The sequence below is a fragment of the Rhamphochromis sp. 'chilingali' genome, assembly GCF_963969265.1.
Source record: "Rhamphochromis sp. 'chilingali' genome assembly, chromosome: 4".
In the NCBI taxonomy this organism is placed as follows: Eukaryota; Metazoa; Chordata; class Actinopteri; order Cichliformes; family Cichlidae; genus Rhamphochromis; species Rhamphochromis sp. 'chilingali'.
The window spans coordinates 6,087,130-6,102,238 of record NC_137948.1 but is presented as its reverse complement, the minus strand read 5'-3'; the positions used below and the strand labels follow the sequence as shown (position 1 = coordinate 6,102,238).

Sequence of the window (15,109 nt, the reverse complement as noted above, 5' to 3'; positions counted from 1 at the left end):
CATAATCTCAGCTGCAACGAAAAGATTGAGGTCTCTTGGTGTTGTGTGGGATTATACGACGGTAGTAATAATAATTCGGCGCCGACAGATTTCCTAGTTTATTTTTTGTTCACTGACTGAACTTCTTCAAAAAGCAAAGTTTGGCTTGAAGTGAAACACCGGATGCTTGCGTAAGTCAGTCATCCAATGTGCGTCACACAAAGCAGAGATCGCGTCCGTCCGTCCGTCCATGTGAAGAAGCCATGTTGGCGGAGCTTCTGACGGCGTGCCTTTAAAAAAAACGCCAGAGTAAAGACACTCTTTCAGGTGGGCTCGTATCTGTATCCAGGAAGTACAGTACGACAAACAAGATGTCTTCGGACGATTTTCAGACGAAGTATGCCTCTTTCATGGAGAGCATGCTGAAGAGCGCTGTTGCAGAAACCACGAAACTTTACGAAACTATGGTTGACGAGCTGAAGGCAGAAATATGCAAAATCAAGAAGGAGAATGAGGACCTCAGAACAAAATGCAGCCAGTTTGAGAACGCGAAAAGCCAATCGGGCAGTTATCAAAGAGAAAAACAGCCTCTTCCTGGGCAAAGCAACGACTTCGAGAAATGCGACACAGCCGTGCAGTGTGGTGAGTTGCACAGCATGTTAGCCACCCCGAGCTAACTAATATTAAGTTATAACTGGCTTATGATGGTATGTGTTGTGTTTAGCTAACATTTTACGTGTATTCATGTTATCTGGAACACACTGAACATCATAGTTGTTAATGCTTGCTTCTCAGCATAGTCATCTTGAGCGTGGGATCCAAAATGGGAGGGAAACCATACTAGTTTCTCCATTTTTAGAGGACAGTGAACGTTGGTCCAAACTTCAAAAAATCGTCTCTTTATGGCTACATAAAGCTCAAAAACGTTTTACATGTATATATATTTATAAGGAACTGAACAGATGCTCCATAATTATTCAAATGAAATCGAGCATTGGTATAACTGATTTGAGCTAAATTGACTGCTCCTTTACAGCTCAGACTCACCACTTCTATCTTTATATTGGTTTTTATCTATAAAATACAATTAGGATTAGCTAAAGGAAGCCAGAACCTCTTCTAAATTGGCCAATCAGTTCTTTATGCCCCCCCGAGTATATTTCTTTTTGTTCGTTCTGCTGTAGTTTACAGACCGTTACACATTACAAATTTTTTACGTCAGCATCCTGGTCGTGGACACCCATGTCACATGCAAACCTGTTTCTTATTCTGTTTGTAACTACGTTCACACTCAATGGTACTAAGGTTTTCCCACACAGGAAGCTGGTGAGGTGCGAATGAGGGGGCTGATAACGAACTGCAGTCTTCTAATGGCACTGGCATAGTGCCAGGCAAAACCACTAAGACGTGTATTTAAAAAAAAAATTTAACTGAACTGAAATCTTATCAATGTATAGCTTTATTCCACACTTGTATTTAGATATTGATAAGTTGTGTAATAATTCTGAAACAGAAACTAGAATACAAAGGTCCATAAACTTGTATCACAGATGTTTTTGTGTACTCTAATGTAGTGTTTAAAGAGCATTCAAAACATCAGAATGTTTTTTTTCCTTTAGAGGAGATGATTAAGACGAAGTATTAACCAAACAATTGTTTAAGAGAATTGCTGCCTCTCTGTTGTTGTTAGAATGTTTTGCAGAAATTAGAACCCTTTCTCACTAGTAGCTACTCAATGTGACTCGACTCTACTCGGTTACTGACATTTTCTGTTATAATTGAGTTCCACCTAGTGTGCGTGGGGTCATTATAGCAGTGCGTCTGGAAGTCCCAGATTTGAATCTGCAACAACAGTATTAAGGTCTATACATAATGACTGTGTTGCGAAAAAAATAAATGAAACTATGAATGCAAACTTGTTTAGACACTTGTGTAGAAGGGCAATACAGATTAATGAACATTTTAATAAATGTAAATATGCCAGATTATACCATTGGGCTGATTTTCATCTGCAGACCCTCTGGCAGGTTGGAGTTAAACAAAAGTTAGTAAAAACATACAGAGACACTATTTACAGATCATGTGGCAAGGACAAAAACAGTGATCACATTATATTAGAACAAACAATGACAAGAAGAGGGGACACAGAGGACAGTATAGATGACAATAACGGAAACACATCAGTTATTAGGGCTGTGCGATATGACCAAAATCTCATATTCCGATATAAGAATTCTATCGTCCCGATAACGATATAAATCACAAAAATGTAACGTTTTCTGTCAATTCTATGGATCTCGGGCAGCTCGACTTGCGGGAAGTGTTTCCAGTTGCGCGTCATGTAGCTGGAGTCGAGTGTGTTTTAACCGATGCATGAAACGATACATTTTTAGTAGAGCTGGGCGATAGAACGATAACGATATGTATCGCGATATAACTTTTACTCGATAGAGAAATTAAGCTATCGCTATAGACCTCGCCGCTCTTGTCCTCTTAAAAAAAAAAAAGGTCAGCCAATCCAAATTAAGTAGCGCAGAGCCGAACCAATCACAGCCGCAGCGTCACGTCGCGTGACTTGTTACGTACAGCACAAGTGCCAAGCCGCACGTGTGTTTGTTTGGGAAGCAGCCAGCGGGTAATGGAGCCAGCGCATAATGGAGGAAATGAGTGTGCCGACTAGAAAAATCAACCGAGTGTGACCGAAGAGAAAACAGATGATGGTTCCAACGCCGGAGAGATTGTCGAACGGAAGAGCCATAGAAGTTCCGTAGTGTGAAGGTATTTCGGCTATTTCAAGTCTGACAAAAAAACAGAGTAGCGTGCACTGTAAATTGTGCCGAAAGCAAGTCTGGAAATACAATAAACTGGTGCATGCATCACACTGTGCGCCACGTTATTGTTTCGGTGAAATGAATTTCTACAATACTGTTACTGTTAATTCTACTTTCTGCGGTGTTTAAATGCTTACATATACACACAGTTACTGTCCGTCCACACATACGACTCTGTTCTGCTTCTATGCCCCAGCTTTGTTTACTTTTTCCCACCGAGGCTTCTAGACTTCTGATTGGCCAACATTTCTGCACGGTTAGGAATCTAGCGCCACCTGCTGCTTTGGCATGTTCATAGCGGCGTTTTCCTTCATTTCTGCCTTTATGTGTGGACGGGATTATTTTTTAAAACGAAAACGGAAAATCTCTGTTTTCAAAAATACCCGTGTACGTGTGGACGTAGCCTCAGTCTCTGACTGGAAGCGCTAATTCGTCATTGGGCTTTTGTCAGACTAAAGTAACTGTTAAAACTGTTTGAAAAGCTAAGCTATACAACAAGGAGAGATTGAGAATTTCCTTTTAGTTCTCTGTTTATTTGATATTGACAAAAGTTAGTCAGTTTTGTCTGTTCTTCTGTAAAACAAACTAAGATTTATTTTTAGAATTCATATTTTGTTTCTAAGTGGAATTGACAATTTAGTCTGTTTCGTTTGTTCTATTTTGAAACTTAAACGCTTTAGCGGCTGCCTTTTGTGTAGTTTGCAATATTTGCCTTTATTTATCTGAAAAAGTCTCATGTTCCGTAAGTACATCTACCCTGTTGAACTTATTATGGGAAATAAATATTTAAATAAAAACAAGCTGCTGATTATTTCACATTTTACTTGTGAGCAACGGCACATTTAAATCTTACAAATATAGTTATTTGGCTTATATCGTGATAGATATCGTTATCGCCTGAAATGAAAAAAACATATCGTGATATGAAAAAATCTCATATCGCCCAGCTCTAATTTTTAGACATAAGTTGTAACGGCCGCTGTTTTCTTTGTGAGCATTTATTACACGGCGTGCTGCGGGGAAAAGCCTGTTCTAACGTTTGAGTCTAAGGTTTATTTTTTAGCACCTGGCGGCTCTTTTTTTACTTTTCATCCGTAAATAATCTGCTCGTTCACGTGATTCAGTTTATTTTGAAAAGTCTCAACAGGATCTTGAGCTTTATTGTGAAAGGTTTATGTGGAGCATAAACAAGCGGACACGCGATGGTGTTACCGTCGTTGTCGCTAACCACAACGCATAAAAACAGGCGCTTGTCCGCCCGTAGTGTGGTTATATAAAATATAAGAGAAAGATAGAACTTTAAGAAATTAATATAGCCACTACAGTGACCATCAAAACAATGAAAAATATTGCCGTAAACAGCTTATTTTGCGACACCACAAAACAAACGATAGCGTAAAATAAAACGATAGACGTTTTTATACTGTCATCCGATATATATCAGTTATATTGCACAAACTCCAGTATTGCACATGGCCTGACTGTCCTGATACTGCGCTGACCCATTACACTAATAGTTGGTTCCCTTTTTTTTTTTTTTTTTTTTTAAATACACTCTTTTTCGCGTCCAATATAAAGCATGATTATTAAACATGATCACATGTTTGTGTGTCCCTCATCCACCCTTTTAAGTGACTCTTAAAGATGGGGATACTTTTACTTTCCCTCACTGACAGTGGAAGGCTATTCCAGAAGCGCACTCCCTGATATGTGAAAAGGTGGTCTGTCTAAATGCCAATTCACAATCACCTCTAACAGTGGCTCGAGTCAGTCGAGACCCAGCAATACTGCTAGACTTTTGTTTAATACACTCACTCACTGGTGGAAGCGCCAGACGATGTATAACTTTGTATATTAGACAGGCAGATTTAAATAAATATAACGCGTTGCATTTTTGCAAAAGAATCATGCTCAAATAATGCACTGGTAAAAAAAAAAAAAAAAGAAAATGAAGTCTACATCAAGTTATGATGAGCTGGTCCTGATGCTTCTAAACAAGAGAAGAAAGAAATGGAGGTTCTGGTTTCATCCAAATCTCAAGTAAAGGCCACATCAGGGATAATTTCATGGTTTCATTCCGGCGCTGAAGCCGTATCACGATAGCTTTCATACTGGCTCAGGAGGTCAGTGGGGCAGTTTGAGCTTGTTGGCAAACTTAGGACCACATTGACGAGGTAGGGAAATAATTTTACAGATTAACATTGACCCAATTGGCATCCCAGCATCTAGTTGTGTGTCTGAATTTTAAATGGTATTGTTCTACTATTATCATATTATTGTATATGCAGTACCAGTGCCTGTTTTTACCATCGAGTACAACATTAATGCAGTGGTTTGATTGGTCAGATCTGTTTATATGCTTCCAAAACACTGAAAGAGGTGTCACTGCCATCCTTTAGAACAAGCACAATGTAAGACTTCATATGTATTGGTGGTTGTTCATACTATTTGTCTTATAGTCCAATCGTGACTATATCTTAACTTTTTCCCATACTGTACCTTTGTCTACCTACAGAAGAGAAAGACTGTAATGTTACTTCTTTATTGTAACAAAAAAAACATGACGCAATTTAAAATAAAATAAAAAATACTGATTTAAACAGCAGATTAAAGTTATTGACTCTTGTTACCAACTCACTGGCAGTAATCATTTTTCTCAGACGGCACTTTCCCAGCTATGCACAGAACGTAGCGCGACTGTTGAGCAGCTGTGTCATACTTGGCTACCACATTGGGTTTGCGGTAAAGCCGCATAGCAGATCCATATATGAGCCTTAATTGAGATAGTACTGCACTTATTGTGCAATTTAACCTCCCCCCAAATTAATATTTTCTTGCCTTGCCATTGAGTTAATATGTCTGTTTATTAATGTTCTCCTTTGTTTACATTTGAACATTTCTTCAACTTGTACTAGGGATATATATATATATATATAAGAAGTTGTTTTTTTTTGTTGTATTTTTTTAAATCTCTGTATTTGTGGAATTGTTCCATACAGTATAGTTGTAGTATTTTCCTAAAGACTTACTAAGAAATAAATCATCTCTGATTTTTATAATGGTTTTATGTTAACCCTTTAAAGCCGGTAACTATTTTTAAATCACTAGAACCGGAACCACGTAAGCTAGCGCAATAATTACTTTTTGCATATGAAACCAGAGGAGTTGTACTTACATCTTATGCCATCAGCTTGTCCTAGGTCACGGTTTCCTTCCACATATAGCTTGAGTACAATCCTAATTGTACTCAATGATATGCAAGTCAATTTATAACTTTAATATGCTTTTCTTAGTAAAAAATAATACTTAAGCCAAAATTAAAATTTTATCCTTACTTAGGAGTAAAAACAAAGCTTGATAGGGTAAGACATGGGTGAGTTATGCAGACACCCACCAGTAGCCAGAACTTCAAAACACAGAGTAAAGCGGTCTTTTCAGTGGACCTGGCCTCTTGACAGTGGTCCGGGGTGTGCATTAGGGCTGCCACGATTTGTCGACTAGTCACGATTACGTCGACTATCAAAATCGTCGACGACTGATTTAATAGTCGACGCGTCGTTTGAAGCTTTGTAAGATCACAAAAGACGCAGGAATAAGTGGCAGGATTTAAGAGTGTAATAACGGACTGAAACAGAAGATGGCAGCATTCCATGTACAAGGATGTCAGCTACCGTTTAACCCCGAAGAAGAAGAAGAAGAAGCAGCTGTGTCCCAGAATTCATAGCGCGGCCCAGCGCAGTTTCCAACAATGGTGGCAGCTAGTTAGTTTTAATGTTACTCTTATTATTCTTTCTGGGTCACAAAATAAACGTTTAACATATTTTCAGGCGAGAATGTAGTCAAAGTCAAGTCAAAGTCACCTTTATTGTCAATTCTGCCACATGTACAGGACATACAGAGAATAGAAACTACGTTACTCTCAATCCCTAGATAAAATAGCAAATGAACATTTAAATATAAGAGTGATTAAAAAATGCAGGTAAAATAATTAAAAAGTAAAAATTTAAATAAATACAATACAATTTTACATATAACAAGAAAGCTATACAATATACAATGTAGCTGTGTAAACCTCAAATATCTGCTCAGTTTATCAGGACACCACATATTTTCAAAAGTGCTCCGACGTTTTCGGAGACATCTGTTACCCACTAGCTCGTTAGCGAGCTGGGGGCTAGGCTCACTAGCGCCGTGAGAACACCGGACTCCCCGCAAATCGTTTTCAAACCCACCGCCGTCTTTCGCTACTCAGGTTAGATATATATGAGTCACTTAGATAACTTAAAATGTTATTGTTTGGCTTTTTTTTTTTAGTATTTTATTTGTTCCTGAGTAAATCAGTTTGTCTGAGATTAAAGTTATAGTTTTTACACAGCTGAATAAACGTCAAGCAGACAACTGATTATCAGAAGTGTGAGATGCTCCAGAATATACTCCAGTGTCCTGTTATATTTTAGATAGCAAGGAGTTTATTAAACTTCACCGAAACAATCTCCAAATTTCATTAAAATTTAATAAACTATCATCTTGTCTTTATTTTTAGTTAGCACAGACCTTAAACACTTAAAGCTGTAAGCTAATGATAGTTATATAAGAGCAGATGCTGGTGCAATAAGCTGTAGTTTTACGTCCAATGGATGATGATCTGATTAGTCGACTAATCGCAAAAATAATCAGTGACTAGTCGACTATCAAAATAATCGTTTGTGGCAGCCCTAGTGTGCATATATGTGCAATAGGGCTGCCACAAACGATTATTTTAATAGCCAACTAGTCACCGATTATTTTTGCAATTAGTCGACTAATCAGATCATGCGTCCATTGGACGTAACACGTACAGCGTATTGCACCAGCATGCATCTGCTTTTATATAACTATCATTAGCTTACAGCTTTAAGTGTTTAAGGTATGTGCTAACTAAAAATAAAGACAAGATGATAGTATATTCTCGAGCATCTGACACTTGATAATAACTGATAATCAGTTGTCTGCTTGACGTTTATTCAGCTGTGTAAAAACTATAGCTTTAATCTCAGCCAAACAGATTTGCTCAGGAACAAATAAAATACTGAAAAAAGCCAAGCAATAAAATATTTAAGGTATCTAAGTGACTTATATATCATGTTTAACCAGAGTAGCAAAAGTTCATGAATTTGGACACAACTATGATACTGGACACAGCTTCTTCTTCTTTGGGGTTTAACGGCAGCTGGCATCCTTGTACATGCAGTGTTGCCATCTTCTGTTTCAGTCTGTTATTACACTCTTAAATCCTACTACTTATTCCTGCGTCTTTTGGGATCTTACAAAGCTTCAAACGACGAGTCAACTATTAAATTAGTCGTCAACGATTTTGATAGTTGACGTAATTGTGACTAGTCGACTAATCATGGCAGCCCTAATGTGCACACAATTTTCTCCATAGTGAGCTCAAGACTTCAACTCCAGTAGAGTTGAAGAATACAGTAGCCACCTGGACTCCAGGTGGCTACTGTATTCTCTGTTCTCCAACCTTTGTGAGCATAGTATAGCAGCACTACCTCTATACCTGTTTCCACTTCTGGTTAGAGTGGCCTTGCAGCTGATCTCTAGAGAATTGCAAGGTCTGCCACTGCCAGCTCCAGTTCAAAGCGGTGACATTGCGGTCTTCACTTTTTTCTGCTGGTGCAATAAAACTAGTTCATTACTCCCCTGGAAATTGTCGCTGTACTCAACTCTCTTCTGAACTCTATTCTTGAACAATTAGTTATTCTGTTTTTTCTTTGTGTGTTTGCATGTTTCTCTTTACAGATATTGTCTCCTTCCGCACAGTGTTGGTCGAGCAATGTCAGCCACTGGGGCAGTCATCATTAAAAAACCAACAAATGTTACACGCTGGTGAGAGGTTTGGATATGGTTTGCAGGAGCAGGGAGGAAATTCTCAGATGACATTTATACTTGTCAAACAGGAGGTTTGTGTGTACCATAGCAGCATTAAAAAAATAAAATGTTCTGATTTTTTTGCACCTTCTCAAAACCTAAATTTTTGTCCTCCTCCTACAGGAATCATACAGTGATACTTCTCTACAGTCTGAGTTAAAAGAAGAGGAAGTTGAGTCAGCAGTGGCCTCTGAACAAGCCCTTAGTAATGTTTCAGGTGAGGAAATTAAACTGATGGTTTTGGAATAAAGAAAGAATTGTAAGAATTAAATAATGGCATTTTGAATTTGCTCATCAGCAAATGTATTATTTCCCAATTATCTTGTGGTGGTCAAATGTGTTTAGTTAACTGAATGTCATAATCAACTGCTACTTCACTGAGATTCTGCCTCTGTTGTGTGAGAGAGCTGTTTGAAACCGTAGTGCAGGTCTTCCCCACCTGCTGCAGATTGTGTTAGAGCACAACAGCAACTGCCATCCTTAGCTACAGTTTAATTTTTGTGTATGTCTAGCCTGGAGATGAAACCTCATTTGGGAAGCAGCTTGACGACAACACTATAGCAGTCAGTAGGGAAAGTGCAAGGTAGAAAGGGTTGAGGCTAAATGGTTGGCAGAGTTTAAACATCCAAAATAATAGTGGAAGATTATTCACCAGTAAACAGGTTGTGTGTGCAGCATTTCCCAGTGGTAGTATATGAGTGCCAAATCAAAACAGGACTTAGCACATCTTTAAAAAAAATAAAATAAACAGTTCCCTTTAAAATAATTGTATGGACCATGTAATGTTAAGGGGAAAAGGAAAAAATGTCTAACTAAAGTTTCATTGTTCCAGAGTTTTCTCTGCCTTAGTAACTTTTTCCTCTTATGTTTCTTCTGACATCTTTATCACTGTGGTGCCTAGGTTCTTTACATGTCTCTTTAAATGGAACTGAAAATGAAGGGATGCTTATTAACCAGGAAGATTCAACAGAAGAAACTACATTAGCTCGAAAAGATGAAGAGACCAAAATGGTCCGGGAGGTATCCTGTATGGGAGAGAGTAGCCGTTCAGAGGGAACGCAGAGCCAGACCACTGATTCAGAACATTCAATAGTTATTTCACTTGCTGCAATGACGGACAATATCAAAGAAGAGTCTGAAGTTGATCAGGAGACATCAGAAGTAGAGACACAGGTTCTTCAGCAATGTCAAAGAGATGGTGAAACAGTAGAAAATGAACAAACTGCTATTACTGTTAAGCCATCTGCACATGTGCACTGTGCAGATGAACAGTTAGGGGGGTCCATATTGGTCAACAAAGAAGTTATTTGTGAAGAATTAAAAAACAGCTTGGCAGAAGATGAAGCTACTTCCAAAACTAATGTGTCAGTACGGCGTAGAAGAGGACGGCCACCAAAGAAAATTAAACCAAAAGAAGCACTTGTGTCATCATCTTTTGATGCCTTAAAAGGCCAGGAACAGTTGAACACACCTTCAGAAATAGTTGACAAATCCACTGCAGTAGATGCAGTGAAGATTTCTGCTTTTGCCTCTCCAAGATCATCTGGGATTCAGTCGAAAGAGACTTCCTCTACTGCCAATCCATCTGTACAGGAGATGGCAAGCACTGATTTGAAAAACATGGACAATAGAAAGGCTGGTTCTCTGCCTGCTTCAGTTTTGTCTTTGAGTAGCAGTTCTTCTGAAAAGCCAGTAGACCCTGAAACTCAGCAGCTTCCCACGGGTGTAGAGAAAGAGGCAGTTGAGGCTCCATCCATTGAAGCTTTATCTGCAAAGAAAACATTGAACTCTCCTCCATTGGACTCACCACAACTGACACCCGGTCAGCACAAGGAACGTCGCACTTCTGCAACACTTCAGGATGCAATGCTGCTAGTTGAAGCAATGAATCAGTCAACAATGGGAAATATTATTCCGTCTTCCGAAAAAATTTCATCACCTATGACTCATTGTGCTCCCTGTGTGGATACCCTACAAACAGTGGACAAAATCCTAGCTAAACCACAGACACAGAATCTTACTGTAAAATCTCAGTCAAGTGTAGAGGCCAATGAAACCCTCAAAGCATTTGTTACACCACAACAACAGCAAGTTTTATCAAATGCTGCTACTCAAACTTTTGTCCTGCCATCTTCCCACCCCGTAGCACCCAGAAAACTGACTAAAATTAGGCCTAAAATAATAACTGTTGTGCCAAGAGTAGGACCATCTCACAATATAGCATCGTCTACAACAAAGCTTTCTTCTATAGAGTCGAGGACTACACACAATAATTTACTTGCAACTTCTGGAGTTGCAGGGTTGCCTCTGGAAACGCCTTCACTTTTCTGTCTTCCTCAACAAACAAATACTACCTCCATGACATTAGTCCCAGTTTCACAGTTGACTAAACCATCAGAAAATCAGCAAACAGGTGGTCCACCACACAAAAAAATAACAATCATAGTTCCAATACGGTTGGCAGCAGTGGCACCAAGTAAACATCCGCCACAGACAATAGTTGTGAAAGCAATGCAAGAGGCAGCAATGCCTCGTGATGTTCCTGTCACATTGACATCTACACAGTCGACTGCAGCTTCACAGGAGTTAAGTGTTTCAGCTTCCGATGACACAGCATTCTCTCAAAGTGAAAACACAACCGACAGCCCTGAATCTCCTGAACAAACTGCCTCTGTTTCTGAAGTGATAAGCACTCCTACAGAAACCAGTTTAGAACAGTCAGTTAAGATAATACCAGCATCACAGCCGACTGTTGATAGGAAGCTCACTCCTGTGGTCAGATTAACCAAACTTCCATTTTCAGTATCCCCCAACGAATCTGTTTTGGTATCGAAACTGCTTTTAAAGGGATTTTCTGAAGGTACTATGCAAGAGATGTCTTCAAAACCAGCAATCTCAGAGAAGCTAGATTCATCTTCAAGCAGTAGTTTAGATGTAACCGAAATGCTTAGTCCTGTGACTCTAAATACACCTCAGAAGTCAGAAGAGTCAAATAATCATGAGCGGGCTCAACTGTCATCTGAAACATTCACTGTCATGAGAGAGGCAACTGTCGGTGAAGATTTGCAGCCATCTACATCAGCCACATCTGTTGAACCCATTCCTAATATGGACAGCAGTGACGTACAGGAGAATGAATCTGCCATCATACAGCTTACCTCCATGTCCAGAGAGGCATCTGACCCTCACTTACAGATGACTAAAGCACAGTTCTTGGCACAACTGGCAGTTTCACCGATCGTTCAAGATCCAGAAAAACAGGTAAATGCTATTCAGTACATGGGGCTCATAATTTCTGTGGTTACACATTGAAATTGATAGTCATCATGTTATGTTGTTGTTGTTGTGGGATTTTGTTATTGTTTTTTTTTTAATTAGAACCCCTACAGAATGTGGTACCTATTTATTTATTTTTTGTTTCTTCTTTCCATTTTGATACAGGCCAACTCTGACTTTGCAAATGGTAAAGCTTCTTTGACGGAGAGAAGCTTACAGAAGAAAAGCTTACAGAAAAACTCCTTGGTCGTTCGGCTGCGAAGTCATCTGAAAACTCACTTGCAAGTTAAAAGAACTGAAAAAAGTCTGGAACAGAATTCAGAAAGTGAGACTACCACTCTCATCTCTAAGAAACTTGGAATAGAGAATGGCAGTCTTAACGGTGAAAAGTCAACTAAGGAAACCAGTCCTGTTTGCCTTGGAAGGAGAGATGTGGTTAAAGATAATACAGCTCTAATTAATAATGCCCCATCTTCCATCAGTCCTGTAAGATCTGTACTGTGTAATGGTGGTGATTTACCCAAGATGATTGATAATGAGCCAACTTCTAAGAAGAGCAGGGCTAACAGTGATTCCACCACCATGACTCCTAAGGCGGACAGTACACATAGAGATGGTTTAGGCACAGATAATAAAAAATCCACATCTGTGAGTCCTAGAGAGGGTAATTTAAATGAAGAAATTGCTAGTCCTGAAATGACTTCAGTGACTCCTAGGAGGTCTTTGGGTAGGGATAGTCCTAGATATAAAAAATCCAGTTCTTTAAGTCCGAGGAGGTCGCCTTCAGGTAGAAAAGGTTCTTTGAGTTCTAGAAGTCCTAGCTCAACTAAAGAAAGTGGTAGCCCCAAAATGACTAACAATGATACAACCCCTATAAATGAAAAATCAAGTTCTGTAAGCCTTGTAATGTCAACCAGAGGAAGCACTAGTCCTAAAAAGACTGACTTGCCTTCTGTTAGTCCAAGAACACCTAGTTTGAGGCAGTCTGGCATCCGTAGGAGTTCACTTTTCAGCAAGGATGACTCAAGGACAAAAAGGATTAAAAGGGAATTAAGATCTTTTGGTATAACCACAGGTGGCGCTATTACTAGAAGAAATAAAGGTGAAACTTGTTCCCCAAGTGTCAAGTCCCCTACAATAGCTAAAAATTGCATCAGTCCTACAAGGACTGAGGAATCTACACCTGCTAAGAAGCCCAGACTAATCCAAGATGTTACTGGTCCTAAAAGGGGTTTTAAAGTTGTTAATGCTATGAAGTTAGCTAAAGCAGCAAAAGCTAAAAAAATTGCTTCAATGAAAAAGTCTAACAAATCTAAATTGGCAAAAAGTCTGTTATCAGAGAGTCGGACCAACTGTGGGGTTGGGAAAAAATGTCGAGCTAAAGTGTGGATACCTCCTGTCATGACAGAAAGTGAAATGGCTCCACCTGGGGAAAAGGAGTCGTCTTTGTTAAACGTAAAGATGGAGACGGGATCTGATAATCAAAACCCCAGAGGCTCCCCTGATTCACCCCAACCCAAATTTGTTACGTCACCAATTGTATCACCTCTACAGCCTTTGTCAGTCATAGGTAGGCATCTGCTAAGGAACCAGTGTGGGGAATGTGGTCGAATTCTTAGCAGCAGTGCTGCACTGGAAAGCCACGTTAGTCTTCATACGGGACACAGGCCCTTCTCATGCACATTCTGTGGGAAGAATTTCCCAGACTCCAAGAGCTTTAAACGCCACGGCCGGGTGCACCGTAATGGTCGGATACATATCTGCCAGCATTGCGGGAAGGGATTTGTCTACCGCTTTGGCCTTACAAAACACATACAAATGGTGCATGGCAGGATAAGACCTTTCATTTGCCAGATCTGCAAAAAAGGATTCTTCACAAAACGAGACGTAGAAGTACATATTAGGATCCACACTGGAGAGAAACCATTTCAGTGTACCCTCTGTGAAAGGAAATTCATAAGAAGAGTAGAACTGAATGTGCATTTGCGATGGCATAATGGAGAGAAAAGACACTGGTGTCCATTCTGTGGAAAAGGATTTTTAGACTACAATAACCTTAAAAGGCACAAATACACCCATACAGGGGAGAAACCACATGCCTGTCCACACTGTTCAAAGAAATTCACGCAGACGGGTCACCTAAAAAAACATGTTAAAAATGTACATGGTGGTCCGTGAGAGATGGACATGTAAGAAACCATGTTCACCTTGGAACAATGGTATGCTTTGAAATAGGAAATATACATTCTTGTAATTCAGAAAATGCATGCTGTGGAGCGGGTTTTTGTTTGTTTGGTTTTTATAATGGAATTTATATGCAAATGGAGAATTTACTTATTTTGCCTTTTTGAGATAATTATTTTGTATCTTTGTAGAATGGTTCGAGAGTTTGGGAATTTGTACTCATTTGCTGCTTTGTTGGAAATCCATCCATCTGTCTTAAAGAACGGAAGCAACTTAACTAAAGCCAACAGACGAACATGCGTGCCACTTGGTACTGTTGAAAATAAAAACGATGCAATATAGACAGGCTAGACAAGTAAATCTCCCCAAAATCACAAATTGTACTTTAAAGTGATGCAGCATAATGATTAGTGACAGTTGTTCTTTATACTAGCTACACTTTTGTTCCTCCTCACTTGCAAGCAGATGAGGAAACTTTCCAGAGTGTTGAACTTTATTTTTTTTTCTTTTTAAAATGTTCTGTATGGCACTGTGTGCTCTCTGCAAAGTAAAGTGTAATATAGATGGAGATTGAGGTTTTTCAGAAATATACATCTTTAAATTTAAGTTGGTTTGTCAGAATATGCAGGTATCCTTTTCTCATACTTTTTGATTCAGTAGGTGATGTCACAAGATGTGTGAGAGCATAACCCCAGTTTGGCATGGTATTTCTTCCCGAATGTTGTACCTGAGTTAGTTTAGGGAAAATTGTTAAGGTAAATTTGGCTTCAACTCAAGTAAGCCTTTGTGGCATACATAATGCTTTTGTTTTGGACATGGACTTTAGTGTCCTAGTGGCATTTTAAAGCTGTCATCTTTTTCTTTTCTCATTTTGTAATGAGTTCGCCATAATACACTTGCATTCGTTTTTAAATATTGTC

At 39.1% G+C, this 15,109-nt stretch overlaps 1 protein-coding gene across 1 annotated transcript; it reads left to right on the top strand.

Moving 5' to 3' along the window:
* Window positions 1-4: 4 nt before the first annotated feature.
* On the top strand, window positions 5-14,432 carry LOC308395124 (uncharacterized protein). The gene is made up of 5 exons (XM_080879812.1): window positions 5-621; window positions 8,601-8,761; window positions 8,853-8,946; window positions 9,631-11,990; window positions 12,171-14,432. Exons 1-5 carry the CDS (start codon window positions 351-353, stop codon window positions 14,181-14,183), a joined length of 4,899 nt encoding a protein of 1,632 aa, XP_080735938.1. The 5' UTR covers window positions 5-350; the 3' UTR covers window positions 14,184-14,432.
* Window positions 14,433-15,109: the final 677 nt, after the last annotated feature.